At 42.7% G+C, this 17,216-nt stretch overlaps 1 protein-coding gene across 1 annotated transcript in view; it reads left to right on the forward strand.

The window, feature by feature from the left end:
- Positions 1 to 17,216, forward strand: part of plxnb2b (plexin b2b) — a 113,541-nt gene that overhangs the window by 43,005 nt on the left and 53,320 nt on the right. The window contains 11 exon segments of the mRNA XM_061821560.1: positions 659 to 1,776; positions 1,889 to 2,077; positions 2,158 to 2,283; positions 5,887 to 5,987; positions 7,206 to 7,332; positions 8,872 to 9,031; positions 11,007 to 11,118; positions 13,230 to 13,341; positions 14,590 to 14,691; positions 14,777 to 14,872; positions 16,182 to 16,269. Coding sequence (XP_061677544.1) covers positions 659 to 1,776; positions 1,889 to 2,077; positions 2,158 to 2,283; positions 5,887 to 5,987; positions 7,206 to 7,332; positions 8,872 to 9,031; positions 11,007 to 11,118; positions 13,230 to 13,341; positions 14,590 to 14,691; positions 14,777 to 14,872; positions 16,182 to 16,269 — 2,331 coding nt within the window.

Raw genomic sequence — 17,216 nt, forward strand, 5'->3', positions numbered from 1 at the left:
TTCAAAAAGTCATCAAAAGAGATTACTAGTACTTAAGGAAAAAAATAATGATTCAACTATTCTAAAAGTGTGAGAAAAAAAGGGAAGAAAATCATAAAAAAATTCAAATAGCGTTTGTGTTTGTCATTAAATAATTTTAAAAAATACAAAAAAATAGGTAACCCAGGTCCACTATTTTGTTTTTAAAAATGTGCAAAACCAAAAATATTTTCCATACATTCAATACTTAAAAATGTATTGTGACAATTTCAATTGTTTTAAATATTTTTGAAGAAAATAAAAATAAAACAGTTTTTCAATTAAAAATATGTATTGAAATGTAATGAAAAAAAAAACATTGTAAAATATTTATAACGATCCCCCCCAAAAAATCCCAGTTCCATGCTCCCTGTGGAGAGTTTGCATTTTATTCCCGTGCTTGTGTGGGTTTTATCCAGGTCCTTTGGCTTTCTCCCACATACCCAAAACATCCCTGTTAGATTCATTGCGAAGACTCGAAATTGTCCACATGTCATAATGTTTGTGTCAATGCTTGTCTATTTGTGCCCTTGTGAGGGGCTTTTGACCGGTCAGGCCTGTTATCCTGCCTCTCGCTTAAAGTCAGCTGGGCTCTCGATTTCTTTTTTTCTTACCGCTTTCATCATCGTGTCATACACAGAGATGGCAAGCTGGGTCTCCCTCCTCCTCTTCCTCGCCTGCCAGTCGGCGTTGTCCGCATCCCAGGAGGGTCTCCCCGAGTTCACCTCGGACACTCCCATCAACAACGTAGTCCAGGACCCGCGCACGGGCCGCGTGTACGTGGGGGCCGTCAATGCCGTCTACCAGCTGGGGCCGTCGCTGCGGCAGGAGGCCAAGGCGGAGACGGGTCCCCGCAAGGACGCCAGGACGTGCACGCCGCCCGCGTCGGCCTGCCAGGACACCAAGCTCATGCCCAACATCAACAAACTGCTGCTGGTGTACCCGTCCAACGGCTCGCTCATCGTGTGCGGCAGCCGCTACCGGGGCATCTGCTCGCTGCTCAACCTGTCCAACGTGGCGCAGGAACTGTACTACAGCGACAATAAGGGAGAGAGGACATACGTGGCCAGCATCGAGGACAACGTCAACGTGGTGGGCGTCATGTCCACCTTCGTCAAGGATCAGCACAAATTCAACGTGTTCCTGGTGGGCAAAGGCTACGGCAGCCTGGACAGCACCAAAATCATCACCACTCGCATTCTTCAGGATTTCCGCGAGTGGGTTGTGTTCGAGAGCATCATCGAGGCCTCCACCATACAGACCATGCCCTTCGGGCCCAGGTACCTGCACGACTTCCGGCACGCCTTCGCTGCCGACGGCTTCGTTTACTTCGTCTTTTCCAGGACTCTGGACGGTACTGATAACAAAAACGTGACCTTTGTGTCTCGCCTGTGCGAGAACGACCACCATTTGTATTCCCACACGGAGCTCCAGCTCATGTGCGGTCCGGATAACCGGTACAGCAAAGTGCAGGCGGCCTTCGTGGCCTCTCCCGGGAAGGAACTGAGCCAAGTCATGATGGAAGCGGGGACGTACGGCAAGGTCCAGCCCTGGAATAAAGTCCTCTTCATGGTGGCCAGTTCGGAAGACGACCACACCGACTCGGCCCTGTGCATGTATACGCTCAACGCCATCAACGAGCGTCTGGTGGACATCATCACCGCCTGCTACTGTGACTCTGGGAAGATTTCGGGCTTCCCCGCCGTTGACATTCCGTACTCGTCAAAAACAGCCGAATTCTGCACCTCCAAAATTGCTGTGAGCGCCCCCAGCGGAATCAGTCTGGTCTAGATTAATTATTTTCGTATTTAAAAAAAAAAACTATATGATAATGTGCGGCGCACGGCTTTGTGTTTTTTCTCTTATACAGAAAGACACATTAGAACTGTACAAGTGCGGCGGCGATTTCTTGCCGACGCCTTTGGCCAGCAAGCCCAGATTCGCCCTGAAATCCAACGCGGTCTTGTCCAAGCCAGGCCTCCTCACCGCGGTCGCCATCGCCGTGGAGAACGATCACACCATCGCCTTCTTGGGCAACAACCAGGGAGAAGTCTTTAAGGTGGATATCTCGCACTTTTTTGGCTAACTTGGCATTTTTTTGGGGGGGACATTTTGACATCATGTACTTTATTTCGGCAGGTGCACCTGGCATCCACGCCGTACGTGTACGGCAAGGCCCCTGGCGACACTTTGGGGGAGAAAGTGAACAAGAATCTATTCTTCGACGCGGACTACAGCCACCTCTACATCACCGCAGACAAAAAGGTGCCTTAGCAAATTCTTTTTTAACAGGATGATTCAAACTGGGACATTAAAGGTCAGGTGTCGTGCCTATAAACATTCTAAAATAGATATTGTCATGAAAAATACATATAACATTATTCACTTCATTGTCCATACGAAAAAATAAATAGGAGCAGAGAGCGGGTCATCCACGCGCAAAGTTGCGGAAGTCTCATTCGACATTCAAGTGGTTGCCATATTGCCTGCAATGTCTGTTGATTACATCACACCGGGACATTCGCCATTGAAAACACGTTGGGCCACCTACTATGGGACATGGAAGCTCTTTTCAAAGAAGAGAACATCTCACAATCGAGTGAAGGGACTTGGGCAATATTTAGATGATATGCCGATCACTTCTAACTAACAACAGACTCCCAGACAGTATGTATGATCCAGCCCGGCTGAACCCGTCCGCCGCGGACGAGGCGTTGTCGAAGCCGTCCGCCACGGACACAATCGTGTGAAGTGACCGGGGCAACATTATACTATCGTTTCATTTCAAGCCATATTTAGATGATATGCGGATCACTTTTAACTGACAACAGACTCCCAGATAGTACGTATGAGCCAGCCCGGCTGAAGCCGTCCACGGCGCTGACGGGTACATCGACACATTTAGCAGCCCTGACTTACGTGCGTGGATCTTTTGTTACGCTCTGAAACGATTAGGTCCTCCCCCCAACTATTATTTTTTTTTAGTAGCTGTGTACACACCTACCTGTCATTTGGAACCCACGAAGCTCTCGTCGTTTGCACCCGTGCAATCCATTTTTTACGATGAACCGGGTCTTTTTGAAAATTATGAAGAATTAATCCATTATCTCGAGTGTTCAACCAATATCCAGCAATACAAGGAGCCGGCATTTTGGCTAACATGAAGGAAAAAGCGCTACCTTCCAGCAGGTAAAACTAGTAGAAACATACGAGACCACCTAAGTGGGCGTCTGCTACTAACGTCACTTCCTGCTTCTTGTCGAAAACAAATCTCTTGAGAGGATTTTCATGGCGGGAGTGACAAAAAGCCACATACGTCAAAATCTTGTGTGGTGAAAAATCGGATGGGTCCATACCGGCTTTTCATTAATAACATACTAAAAATCATGCATTTCATGACAATGGAGCTTTAAGGAGTACACATGGTTGTTATCTTTAATATGTTTAATGATTATGGTGGGGGGCCTTGGAAATATCTCCCTCCTGTGGCTTTAAAGTTTTATAACTTGAGCTCTATTCACGTTTGCCATACTCCTGCGTTTTTATCAACTGATAGTGTTCAAATTTCAGAGTAGATCAGGACGGTCGGTGATCATTTGGAGGTCAGCAGAAGGCGAGATGATATTTGTTCATGTTTGCTTCTTTATAAAGATGTACTGCTCGGAGTCGTGCGGAATAAGCGAGTCTATTTATCCTGTTATTCCCGGCCATGGTTTAAGTTAATTGGGTTCACAGCGAGACAATCATTTCAGAGCAAAGACTGAGCGGCCCAAATGCTGCCACGTTGGCATTTTGATGTTTCTTCAAAAAGATACACACGATGTTTTCGTTTTTTCTTTCAATACAAAGGCCACATGAAATCATTCATGCTGCATAAACACAAAAAACATATGCAATATTCACTGCACCTCTTTTGGCTGTTATTGCATGGCACTCAAGGCCAACCTGCACATTATATAGGATGTTTAAAAAATAGCTCTTTTTGACGTGTGTTCGACTGCTCATAAATTGTTTGTAAATCCCCGCTATATTCATGGCAGCGGCGGGGTTTTAATGCCGCTGACACCTAACCCTGGTGTGGTTATAAAAACCGGGGGAGAGGGAAAAAAAAAATTGCTTCTTCACTTTTGCTGCGCCATAAAGCCAAAGTGTGCGTGAAAAATCCATCTGCCTCCGTTGTTATCAGGCAGAATAATCATATTTTATGTTTTAAGTGGACCGAGAGACGGGACATCTGTGTTTCTACCAGACGAACAGTATCAGTACATCTTGAAGAAATTCATTGCTTTGTTGATTTTTAATGAAAAGCAGATACAGAAATATGTTTAAAACCCTTCTTCAAGCTTCAAATAATATTGTGACTGCGGGATAAAAAACACCATTTTGCCAGTATTGCCATTTTTTCCCCATATAAATAACAAATAATTTAAATATTTAAATCACCGGTGTCAAACTCTGGCCCGCGGGCCAAATTTGGCCTACTGTGTCATTATATTTGGCCCGCGAGGCAATTTCAAATTAATATTAGAGCTGGCCCACTGGTGTTACAAGTTGTTTTGTTCCATATTAAAAGGTTCATTTGTTCAACCTTGGCCCGCGGCTTTGTTCAATTTAAAATTTAGGCCCTCTGTGAATTTGACTTTGACACCCCTGATTTAAATTAAAACTAAATACAAAAATAAATAATTTAAATGTTTTAAAATAAGATAATTATAAAATATTCTAAAGAAACATTACTTTCTAATATTTTTGCTTTTGAACACAGAAAAAAAAATCTAAATATTTTTAATGGACCTACTGTATGATTATTATTAAAATTTTTTTATAAATATCTAGCCTCCATGAATTTTTATACATCCCTATTTTCAAGTTTTGGTAAACTGAAACACGTAGGAAATTATATTAAAAAAATGTTTATAATTGATGAAAGCCATTGGTTGTTTCAAATATGGATGGCATTCTTTTTGTATAGCCCATTAGTAATATCGTCAGATGGTTAAAACTCAAATGTTATCAGATCAGGTTGTGATTTGTTGATTTATTTAGTCTTAATAGTACATATTAATTCTCCCCTCACCCCCTCTATTTTTTTTGTTAAATTACTTGTTACCTAAAATATATTGGACTTTTTTTGCTCAGTACAATGGAACCTTGACTTACGACTGACCTTCAAGACACACATAATTCCTCAGAAAAGATGCTTCAAGCAGTTTATTATCACTCTTTTGATGTTAACCATAAAATTAAACTACAGATAGAGAAATCCAGGTTGCGTACCAAACCAGTTTATTTACAATGGTCGCCTTGATGCTAACACACACTGGAAAATGCCGTATGCAAAATTAGCATCGGTGTTGCTGTAATTTTAACACCTTAATCAATGATATTTAAACACAAGTGATGCAGCAACACATGGAGACAGACAATATAACAACACCCACAGCCATATTTTTTTCATTCTCTGTGAAAGAATGACCAATACGACTGCACCATAATTGCGGTAAACTTGTTTGTGTTAAACCAGCAACTCATTATTATTAGTAGTATTACAGTGGACTTTTTAAAAATCCAACTCTGAAATCAAGGCCCCGCTGCACTGTACATCCACTGGAAACGTTTTACATGGGATTAGTGCGTAATTTCCACAGGAGTGGACCACAGTGGAGATACCACGGCTTTGTAAATAGCACAAATGGATTTTCCACTCCCCGAGGGTGGGACAAAAGTAACCGCTCGATTATTCAAGGAGGCTTCTTTGCGGCATCTCGTGCCTCCCGAGCCTCGTCTGGCGTGCCAGGTGTACACCCCCCCCCCCCCCCCCCCCGGGGTGACCGCTGACTGATCATGTGACGTGTGGTCATGCCGCAGATCACCAAGGTGCCCGTGGAGACGTGCCTGCAGAAGATGGACTGCCATTCCTGCGTGAATACGAGGGACCCGTACTGTGGCTGGTGTGTGCTCGAGGGCAGGTGAGAAACACACAAATACACGCACGCACAGGCAAAGTTCCAGCTCTCAAACACACGGGAGGGTTTTCAGTGCTCTACGCCGGATGTTTTTACTTACCCACGTTTGTTAATATACCGTCTCGTGCTCAGCGCGGCCAGCAGAAATTAAAGTAGTTTGTCAGCTGCGTGTAATGAAACGTACTCTCGCTGGCTTCTATTCACGCGCACAATGCTGATGTTTGCCACATATTTGCCTCGAGTTATTGTAGGGATCAGGAGCTGTCACACCAACGCGAAGCTTCATTTCATAACACTTTATAGTAATACTACTTTCCGTTTTATGATAAGAGTTGTTGTCAACCCCTATTAGATATGTACTGTAGGTAGGTAGGTGGGGCACTGTATGCAACCGAACAAAACCATTAATTTGTCTCATAACGTTCGTGATATTATAAAATTAAAGTTCAAACACTAGGAGTAGGAACCTTGAATTTTACAGGAAAAAAAATCAGACTACATCTTACATCTGAGAAATGTTGTACCTTCACGAGAATAAAATCAGATTACCAGGAGAATAAAGCAAAGCATTTTCTGGGAAAAACGTTATACAAAGTTGGCATATTAGACCAATACAGGAGTAATTTTTTTCCGGAAAGTCTGTTATTTTCAAAGAAATAAGTCTACATTTTGCTGTCTTTAAGATAAGATGAGAAGTGACAAAAGTAGGAATTTTCTGTGAAAAGAAATAATAGTTAATTCAGATAATTGTCATGATAAAGTTGCAACTGCTGAAAAAAAGTTGCGATAAAAACATCTGCGTCTTACAGAAACATTTTTATTTCCTGAAATAAATACATTAAGTATTAGGAAGTTTTTTGTTTTTTTTTTAGAGGGAAAAAGGTTTTTACAATATTAGGAATGCGGGAGACTGTGTTGTAATTTAGTCGTTTTAAACTGGCAACACAGATGCCAAGCTAGCTAGCTAGCTAGCTAGCTAGATATCTATCTTTCTAGATAGATAGAGTATTAATGTTTATCCTGAGAGTTGGACTTTCTCCCCATAGTTATTTATACCAGCACAATGAGGAAAATCTGTCAAGATTTTTGAAGGCTTCAAAATGGGGGGTTCACACTTGAGTGCGTCTGACGGAGGAGATGCGGTCCTGACGCGTTTTTTTTTTTTTTGGGGGGGGGGGGGGTCTGCCTTTGTGTGTGGAAATACTCACGTCGCGTCTGCAGGTGCACCAGGAGGTCTGAGTGCCGGCGGGCAGAGGAGAAGAATGGCTGGCTGTGGAGCCCCCAGCAGCAGTGCGTCAAGATCGTTTCCTTCTACCCTCCCAACCTCTCCTGCAAAAAGAGCCAGAAGGTAGCTCCCCTCCTTCTTTTCTCTCCCTCGCTCCATCTTTGTTCCATCTGTTTGTTCTTCACACAGTCGGCGTGATGAACGGTTGGCGCTGAGAATCCGAAAAGCCCGGGCTCAGGCTTATTCTGAACCCGTATCGATCAATCCGCAAGCCCCCCCTCAAACGGATTTATTATAACTGACTCTCAGAAGATGTAGTGACTCCGTTTTTCTCTCCTTGCTTCCTTTCCTCTTCTACCACTTTTTATTTGCCTTTGGATGTTGGGAAAACGTCAACCTTTTTAGACAGGGTTCAAAATATGCGGACGCCCACGCGGGATGCGTTGGTGGAAGCATTTACCGTAATTTCCGGCCTACAGAGCGCACCTGCTTATAAGCCTCATCCAGTACATTTGTAAAGGAAATACCATTTTGGTACATACATAAGCTCCACCTGTGTAAAACCACATGTGCCCACATTGAAACGCACATTGAAAGACGAGATATTTACAAAGACGGCACACAAAGAGTTTTCAAAGTTTTAATACCTTATCTTAGATTAACAGCACGAACAGGGGTGGTTAAAAAAAAAAAAAAAAAAAAAAAAAACGGTTGTCACAGCTCCACAGTAGCAACACGGTAGCACAGTACTAACAGAGCCGGTTTAAAAAAACATACCTAAATCACTGAGACGTGGCAGTAACACAGCTGAGACACGCTAGCGTGGCGCTAACACTAGCGTGGCGCTAACAGGGCCAGTTAAAAAAAAAATCACTGAGACGTGGCAGTAACATAGCAGCATCACGGTAGCGCGACGCTAACGCTAGCAGAGCACTAACAGGGCCAGTTAAAAAAAAAAAAAAACATACAGGTAAAAGTCACTTCCCCGGCACACATATTCCACCAGTCTCACTCTTACCTTTTCCACTCGAGTGCCCCCTTGCGGCGGTTAGAAAAAATGCACAAATTATCTACATCACCGCTTAAGGCGCAGGGTTGAAACCGTGTGGAAAAAAGTCGTGGTTTATAGGCCGGAAATTACGGTAGTCGAGAACTTGCTTTTCAAACCCATTACAACTTGAAACTGTTGTAATGTTTTGAACTATTGATCAGAATCCTGTAATTCACACATTCACACAATTGCCAAATAAGAAAATATTTTACATGCTTTGTGCGGAACTATTTAACACATTCTCACAATAACATTTCCAAATTATGAGATCATTTACGTAGTCATTGTCCAAGATGTTCAATTTGTTTTATATGTTCTCACAAATTAACACGATTGGTCTGTCCCTCCATTTTTTATTTTTGGAATGCATTAATAACCATTTTAAAGTCTTGGAAATAGCTCGAGAGCAGATTTATTAACTCAGTTGAATGCTCAACTGTCTGAGAAATGTTGTAAAACTCCTTCGCTCTGTTGGAGCTGTGTGGATTGAAAGTCTGGATATTTTGTATTTTTATATTTTATATTTATAATTTAGTGAATATAGTTAAGTTATATACATTTGACTGAGACTGTTTTGTTAAAAAGAAAACCAAATAAAATCTCTTTCCTAGGTGAAGATCAACATTCCTTCCCTGCCCGCCATCGGCCCCTCGGACCGTCTCCTGTGCTCCTTCAAGTCGTTCCAGAGCGACGGCGTCATGTCCGACTCGGGTCAGGTCTCGTGCGACCTGCCCCACCCCTCGCTCATCCCGCACACGGCCGGTCACCAAGGTAGCAGCTTTTGCAACATCATTTAATCCCGCGAGGGAGGAGTTGCATTCATAAATAAGTGACCGTCTTGCAATATAAATGAGCCCACCTCGATTAAATATAAAACACGGGAAAATATGCGCTGGTGCTCTTTCACCGAGAGAAGTGCTGCAATTATCAATGGATCACAATTAAGAGAGTTTCGATCGTTTAAAGGAGCAGCGGCAACTTGACGCGGGGACGGTGGGAAGTCTGAAAGAAAACTTTTGATTTTGATGGCATAACTTCAGCATATTCCATTCCAACTTACTGCATTACTGCATTTCTTTGTGTTTCACTGTGAGCCAACTGGGAAACTATTTCCAACCATTTTAGGAAAGTGGCCAACTATTATAGAACAAATTCTACTGTAACAGCTCAACAAAAAAATAGCATTGCTACTAAACACTACTACTACTACTACTTCCACTACACTACTATTAAAAACAAATACTATTGCTGCTACTACGACACAATAAATAGGACTACTAATTTTACTACAACAAATACTGTATTAGTAATACTACTACTGCTGCTACTACATCTTAACAGCAAATACTACTACTACAACTACTAAGCATCAGGAGATACTTCCAAACAACAAGAACATGTGTGGCAATGGACCTTTCCGACTAGCAATCTTAAGCTCCGCCCCCATTAGCTACATTTACCATTTCTCACAAGTTTCCGAAATGGCGACTGAACAGAACAGGTTTGAAGTCAATTCTCTAACGCGTATTCCAGATAATATTGCAGTATGTTTTTTGCCAAATGCGTCAGACTTGTCAAAGAGAGTTCTACAGAGAGGTCTCAACTATTTTACGCAAGGATATGTACACGGAATTAAGATTATGGACAGAGCAGGACGCAATGTCAGAGTTACAGCGAAATGGCGATCGATGCAAAAAAAGTTTGACGCCTCACAAACTACATATTGAAATCCAACAGGATGAAATACTGGAATCGTACTGCACATGTAAAGCAGGGGGAGTACTTTTTACTTGGAAAGATCATGAGTACGATCATTATAGTCTCTATAAGTGAGTTAGGTTTGATTTTTTTTTCCATTTAAATGGTGATGAACTCAGTCAGTACTGTAGTCACCAGATGAAAAAATTTTGACTTGGCTCGTAATGGAATCCAGTGCTCAGTCTTAAACGTCCAAAGTGATACAAATAGGCAAATATTGTAAACATTTCTCTTGCAAGACATTGCGCATTTCCGTATCACTAACCTGAGTCTTCGGCATAAAACATGACATACTTCATACAGCAGGTCAGTGATACGCTAAAAAAGTGAAAGTTGTTCCCCTGCAATGTATAAAGCACTGATAATAATTCAATCAAACTCAGAGTAGATACTTCTCCCTCACTTACATTCCAACATACAGCCCTGTTTTTGTTGATATTGTTCACATTTAGTTGTATATGCACTCTTTTGCGAGCCTTAATCCATCGTAGACACTTCGTCAACTGTGTTTTTGGCTTTGGAAGATGAATCAAGTGGGCCCCTTGTAACCGAGCAGGATATCTTTCATCAGAATTGCACGTTCCCCAAGCGCATCTGAAGACCATTTTCTTCGTAACATTGACTTTTCCAAGCGCACGCTACTGACAACCAGTATTGCTTATGGGACCATACGGTAAGATGGGTGTGTTAAGACAATGCGGCTATCTGATTGGCTATTATTATACGAGTGATTGACAGGTTGGAAAGGTCCATTGATTAGCCAGTCGCAGAATGATCATGGTCATAAAATCTCTATTTCCACCTGATTTTTTTTTTTTTTTTCAAGTCATGAAGTTAACGACTAAACTCACGGTTCAGCCCTTTGACCTTGTCTTCTCAATGACTCTAAGGGTTTGTTTACCACTAGAACGCTTGAGCATTCACCGCCTGGAATTGCGTGCGATGTATTTGCTGAAAAAAAGGTTTCCGTTCTCGTGTGTACTCGCAGACTTCGTGGCCGTGCCGGTGACGATCTTGGTCAACGGGGAGGTGGAGTTGGCGACACGCGACTATCAGTTCTACAACTGCGCGGCCACCGTCAGGAAGGCGGAGAACACGCCGTGAGTGCCGCTTGTCACTCAGACATCCTGCCGACACTATATGACGTTCATGGTCACTGTGTGAGTGTGTGTTTGCGCGTGTGTGTGTGTGTGTGTGTGTGTGTGTGTGCATGCACAGATGAATGAAAATGGTAATGCATGCTCCATTTTTCCACAATTTTTTTTATTACCGAGGAATGGAAATTGCTCGTTTCCTTTTCATTAATCAAAATAGGAATGTCAATTTCTATTTTTTTTTTTTTTTCCTTGCTTCCAATATTTTTCCTTTTGACGGTGCGGCGCTCGTGATGAACGAGCTTTGCCTCTGTGACATCGGCCAGATCCATTTTGCTGTCGGCGATGCGCATTTTCACGCTTGACGCCCTTTGATGAGTTTGCATGTTAAATGTGTGCTTTTTATTGTGTGAGATTACATTTAAGGGAGCGAGTTAACGAGTTCCGCAGAGTGGTCCGTTGGGTTAGAAGACGGGTGTCCGACACGTGGCCCGGGGGCCAGATCTGGCCGGCCGCGTTATTTGATGTGGCCTGCAAAGGCAAATCGTGTGTTTCAACTGCCATGATTTTTGTTCAAATCAGTACCAACATTTCGAATTGTCATAGCATAAATGGTAAGATATTGCAAGCATTTTTAACTTTTAGCAATGGGAACCAAAGCAACAATGCTCAAAATGTTGAATAGTAAAAATTCAAATGTATAAATGAATAAACAGGATAAAAACTACACTACTACTTTTTAAAATTAAACTTACATGCATTGTATTTTAATTGAGTCATTATTGGACTTCAGTTTTCCTATATTTAAGGGCAGTGTTCATGTTCAAACCGTGCATGATGTTCCAATGACTTCCAAAAATAATGTTCTATCAAAGGCTAAAACTATTTTTTTAATGAACACTTACAAATACATATATGCCTACTATACATATGTATTTTAAAATCCTTCATGTACTTGTGGTACTTGGACTTGTTTGCTTAAATGTCATGCACCAGCTAACATACTCTTAAAGATGCTGAATATGGTATTATAGGGCCACTGTCATGAAATGCATAATTTTTAGTATGTTATTAACGAAAAAACGGCAGCCGGTATGGACCCATCCGTTTTGTCACCACAAAACCTGATTTTGACGTATATGGCTTTTTGTAACCCCGACCATGAAAATCCTCTCGAGGGATTTGTTTTTGAGAAGAAGCAGGAAGTGACGTACACGACAGTAGTGCACTCAAGCGGTCTGTTTCTATTGGTTTTACCTCTTGAAGGTAGCTCGTTGTTCCTTTGTGTTACCCAAAATGCTGGATTGTTGTATTGCTTGGTATTGCTCGAACACTACTTTTCAAAAAGACCCGGTTCGTCGTGAGAAATGGATTCCATGGGTGCAAAGGAGAAGAGCTTTGTGGGTTCCAAATGACAGGTTGGTGTGTATGAAGCTACTAAAAAAATAAGTGTGTGTGGGTGGGGGACGTAATCCTCTCAGAATGTAACAAAAGATCTGCGCACCTAAGTCAGGGGTGTCGATGTACCCGTTGACGCCGAGCACGGATTCGGACGAGCCGCCGCCGAACCCGTCCCTCATCTGCTGACGGGTAGGCGGTTTGGCCGTAGCGTCACCCCGGGCGGCGTTGTTTTTATCACCGCCGCGCGGAGGTGGATCGGACGGGGAGGTAGTTTGGCCGTGATCCACATATCATCTAAATATGGCTCGAAACGATAGGGTAAAATTTGCCCGGTCACTTCACTCAGTTATGTGATGTTCTCTTCTTCGAAAAGAGCTTCCGTGTCGGAAGGGGCGTGTTCGTCTCCCATAGTAGGTGGCACAGCGTCTTTTCAATGGAGAATGTCCCAGTGTGACATCACGGGCAGTAGATGCAGCCAATATGGCGACCACTTGGATGTTGAATGAGACTTCCGCAACTTTGAGCATGGATGACGAGCTCTCCATTCATATTTATTTTTTCGTGTGGACATTGAAGTGAATAATGTTTTTGTTAAATATTTTTAATTACAATATGTATTTTAGAGTGTTTATTGGCATGACACTTGACCTTTAAGAATATTTACTCGTAGATGGGTATAAGTATTGTTTTAGTGATAGTATTTCATGCATTTGCAGGTGCATGTCGTGCGTGGCCAGCCCGTGGGGCTGCCAGTGGAACATGCACGACCACACCTGCAGCGACATGGACGACGGCGCGTCTGCGCCGCACATCATCAAGCACCGACAGGTTCGTAGCCTCGCCGAAGCCGCCCGTCTCCCAAAAAGTTAGTCCGTTTAAACGGCAACAGAAAAAAGTAATTAAAAAAAAAAAGGGAGAAAGTAATCCCTCTATCAGCTGTCGACATCTTACAGGACATTTAATGGAGGCAATGTCAATTTACAAGTCAGCAGATGTTCTCCTGATACGCTTCCTATCTGTCGCGACAGATGAGATTCTCCGTTACACTGCGGCGCTTTCCGCATTTGCGTTGTAAACGAGGAGGCCGCGCGGTAGAGCGCAGACCTCCGCCAAGGCCAAACGATCCAAAATACTCACGGCTTGCCCCTGAAATTTGGCATTGCGCTTCCTTCCGCGATGACTATTTGAAGATATTTTTATAATGACCTGCACGTAGATCTAAAGGCTAAGTAATATTGACGCCACGGCATCAGTCGGTGACGTCATTTTATATCAAGCTTAATTGCAAGCTGATTTCCAACAACTTTTTAATTGCAGTCATCTGACACAGTGCAAAATGCTAATTACGCGCCGATACCGTTCAAGCCGATCAGATCGGTGTAAAGTCAAACAATAACTGAGTAGAACACACATGCACAACTTCTATTAAACTACGTGGAAACAAACAAAACGCCGCAGTAATGATAAGGCACGCAACTAGCTAAAATTATTTTCAAACGCTCGATCTGCTGGAAGTTCAAGTGTCAACTTCCCAGCATGCCTAGCAGTGTAAATAGCTATTGGAATGACCATTTTCTGTCAATATAGTTGTTATTTATTGTTTCCCCAGAGTAGTAGTTTTGTCTATTTTCTCTACTTGGTTGTGTTATCATTTTGGCCTCATTGTGAGTGAAGTTAGCTTTTTTTTTTTTTTTTTTTGGGGTAACTGTCACATTTGGTCTTTTGAGGACGAAAGCAATGATTCTTTTGTTTGCGATAATTTGTCAAGCATTATTAAGTTAACGCTAATTTGTGCAAAAGATTCCTTGTTGTCAGCCCCGACAGTCATGTTAAGCCGCATATATTGCCACAAAATTGGCGTTATTGCTGTGAGAGGTCGTCAAATGTGCTGCAGAAAGCTAATTCAATTTCACTTAATCAGTTCAAATAGATTTGTGAATTTCATGAATATAATTTATCTTAGTCCATCTACATTTGAGAGTGACGTTATGTGACGGGTAGATAAAGAGGTTCCGTATGAAAGTGTCTAATTACCATAATGATGGTGACCGTGACGTGTTTGCTGTGGTGACTCAGGGAGCGAGGTGCCCTCAGTTTGAAAACCCGGACCCCATGCTGATCCCCGTGGGCTACAAGAAGTCGATCAGCTTCGAGGGCATCAATCTGGACCTCTACCAGGTAACGGGGCCTTTCAACCCTTTTCTGCATGAAGCTCCGTTCAAAGCGAGTCAGGTGGGTCATCCCCTGTGTACGTGTCACTCAGGGCCGTGTTTTTACCATCGGCACGGAGCTCATGAAGAACGTGGAGGAGGAGGTCAACTTTGAGGACGGACCTTTCTACATCTTCAGCGGATTTAACGTGAGTTTTGTTTGTGTCCAATTTACTTCGGTTCAGCTAGTATTATGCAGTTTTACTCAGGCTGGAGGTTCACTGCAGGTCCAAGTGACCAAACAAATAGACAATTAAATGTCAGTCCACATGAATTGTGACAAATACATTTCAGAGCTTTTCCAGAGCTGTTACGTCAAACTCCTCATTTTTTTGTTTTGTTTTTTGTTTTAACCCTTCGAATGCGTTAACACGTAAAACGTTTTAAAAGAGACTCTGTAGACTATGTAAAAGCCTTTGAATACAAATACAAAAAAATATATATCGCTAACATTAAATGTATAAAAATGAAGTAAAGTCATCCCTTGCCATTTCACACTTCACTTTTTGGTCCTTCACTGTAACAGATTTTTTTTAGAATTGTCAAAATTGACAAAAGACATCGACACAACTTGCATTTAAGCTTGCCTACAGTAAAATCCAATTAAATAGCACCGCTATCACTGCTAGCTACAACAAATTGTAAAATATCTATCTATCTATCTGTCTGTCTGTCTGTCTGTCTGTCTCTCTCTCTCTCCTCTCTCTCTCTCTCTCTCTCTCCTCTCTCTCTCTCTCTCTCTCTCTCCATATATTTAGTGTGTGTCTATAAGTACATACAAATGAATACCTCCACGAGCCCCAACAATGGGCATCTACAACATTGAGGTAAACAAGAATAAATAATACATATCTTAAATGTTTCATGGTGTTTAGTTGGTCTGGGCTCATTCATTTAAATGAGTGTCAACTTTAAATTAGTCCGCCACCGGCAATTATTTTGCTTATTTAATGACGAACACGTCTAATGTCGCACATTTCAACCGTATTTAATTGTCTATGCATAGTGTAGTTGATTCACGGTGGATTGATTCCGTTTGTTTTTTTTTTCCCCCCTCTCTCTTCCACAAGACTCTTATCCTAATTGTGCCACTTGAGAGCTAAAAAAAAACAGAGGGATTGTATAATGATCTGTTTTCTGTTTTCCATAGTTACACAGCTAATGTCACACATTGGTTTTTCGATGCGTCGATCCTGCTGGCTGACGTTATTACTGAACATTGAAGCTCACGCAGCTTTTTTAAACTTTTTTTTTTTTTTACCCCCAGCTGCGTTCGTCTTCAGTAGAAAAATGTTAGACTCTGTATGATTGTTTTTTTTTTTCTTCCCCCCGCCCCCTCACTCGCTCCATGGGAACAGCGGTTGGACCACCATGCAGCTGCAGCCGAAGGGTTTAAGTGCCATTAATCACCGGATACCGCATTAATAATTCACGTCTCTTGCCACGATCTCCCCTTAGTTTTCCTACGACAAGTCGCCGGAGACCAACGTTGTTCTGTACGTGAAGGACAAGAAGCTGGGAAAGAAGATGGACAGCACGCTCAACGGTATATTCATGCATTAATGTGGCACTGTCATGAAAAGCATTCATTTTTAGTACGTTATTAATGAAAAAAAAACAGCAGCCGGTGTGGACCCATCCGTTTTTTCACCACACAACATGATTTTGACATATATGGATTTTTGTCACTCCCGCCATGAAAACCCTCTCGAGGGATTTGTTTTGGAGAAGAAGCAGGAAGTGACGTACAGGGCAGTAGCGCACTCAAGCGGTCTCGTCCGTTTATACTAGTTTTACCTGCTGGAAGGTAGCTCGTTCCTTCGTGTTAGCCGAAATTCCGGGTCGTTGTATAGCTGGATATTGCTCGAACACTCATGACAGGTGTGTATAGATGCGGTGGCTCATCACTGCCGCAGAGGTGGATCAGACGGGCGGGGGGGCGGTTTGGCCGCGCCGTCGTGGAAGTGGATCAGACGGGGAGGCGGTAAGGCCGCGCCGTCGTCTTCGCTCGCGGGCGGCGTCATCGTCGCTTGCGCCCGCGGGCGCTGTTGTACATCGCTGCCACGGAGGTGGATCGGGCGGGGGGGGGTGCTTTGGCCATGATCCGCATATCATCTAAATATGGCTCAAAACGAATATTGCCCCGGTCACGTCACTCGGTTGTGAGATGTTCTCGTCTTCGAAAAGAGCTTCCGGGTCAGAAGGGGCGTGTTCGTCTCCCATAGTAGGTGGCACAGCTTGTTTTCAATTGCGAATGTCCCAGTGTGATGTCACAGACAGGAGATGCATCCAATATGGCTACCACTTGAATGTCAAATGAGACATCCGCAATTTTGCACATGTGTGAGGCGCTCTCCGCTCGTATTTATTTTTCTGTATAGACATTGAAGGGAATAATGTTATGTATTTTTTCATTACAATATCTATTTTAGAATGTTTATAGGGATGATACTTGACCTTTAAGATCATATCAAATTCTTCAATACCGTATGC

Source organism: Syngnathoides biaculeatus, chromosome 6 (genome assembly GCF_019802595.1).
Source record: "Syngnathoides biaculeatus isolate LvHL_M chromosome 6, ASM1980259v1, whole genome shotgun sequence".
Lineage (NCBI taxonomy): Eukaryota > Metazoa > Chordata > Actinopteri > Syngnathiformes > Syngnathidae > Syngnathoides > Syngnathoides biaculeatus.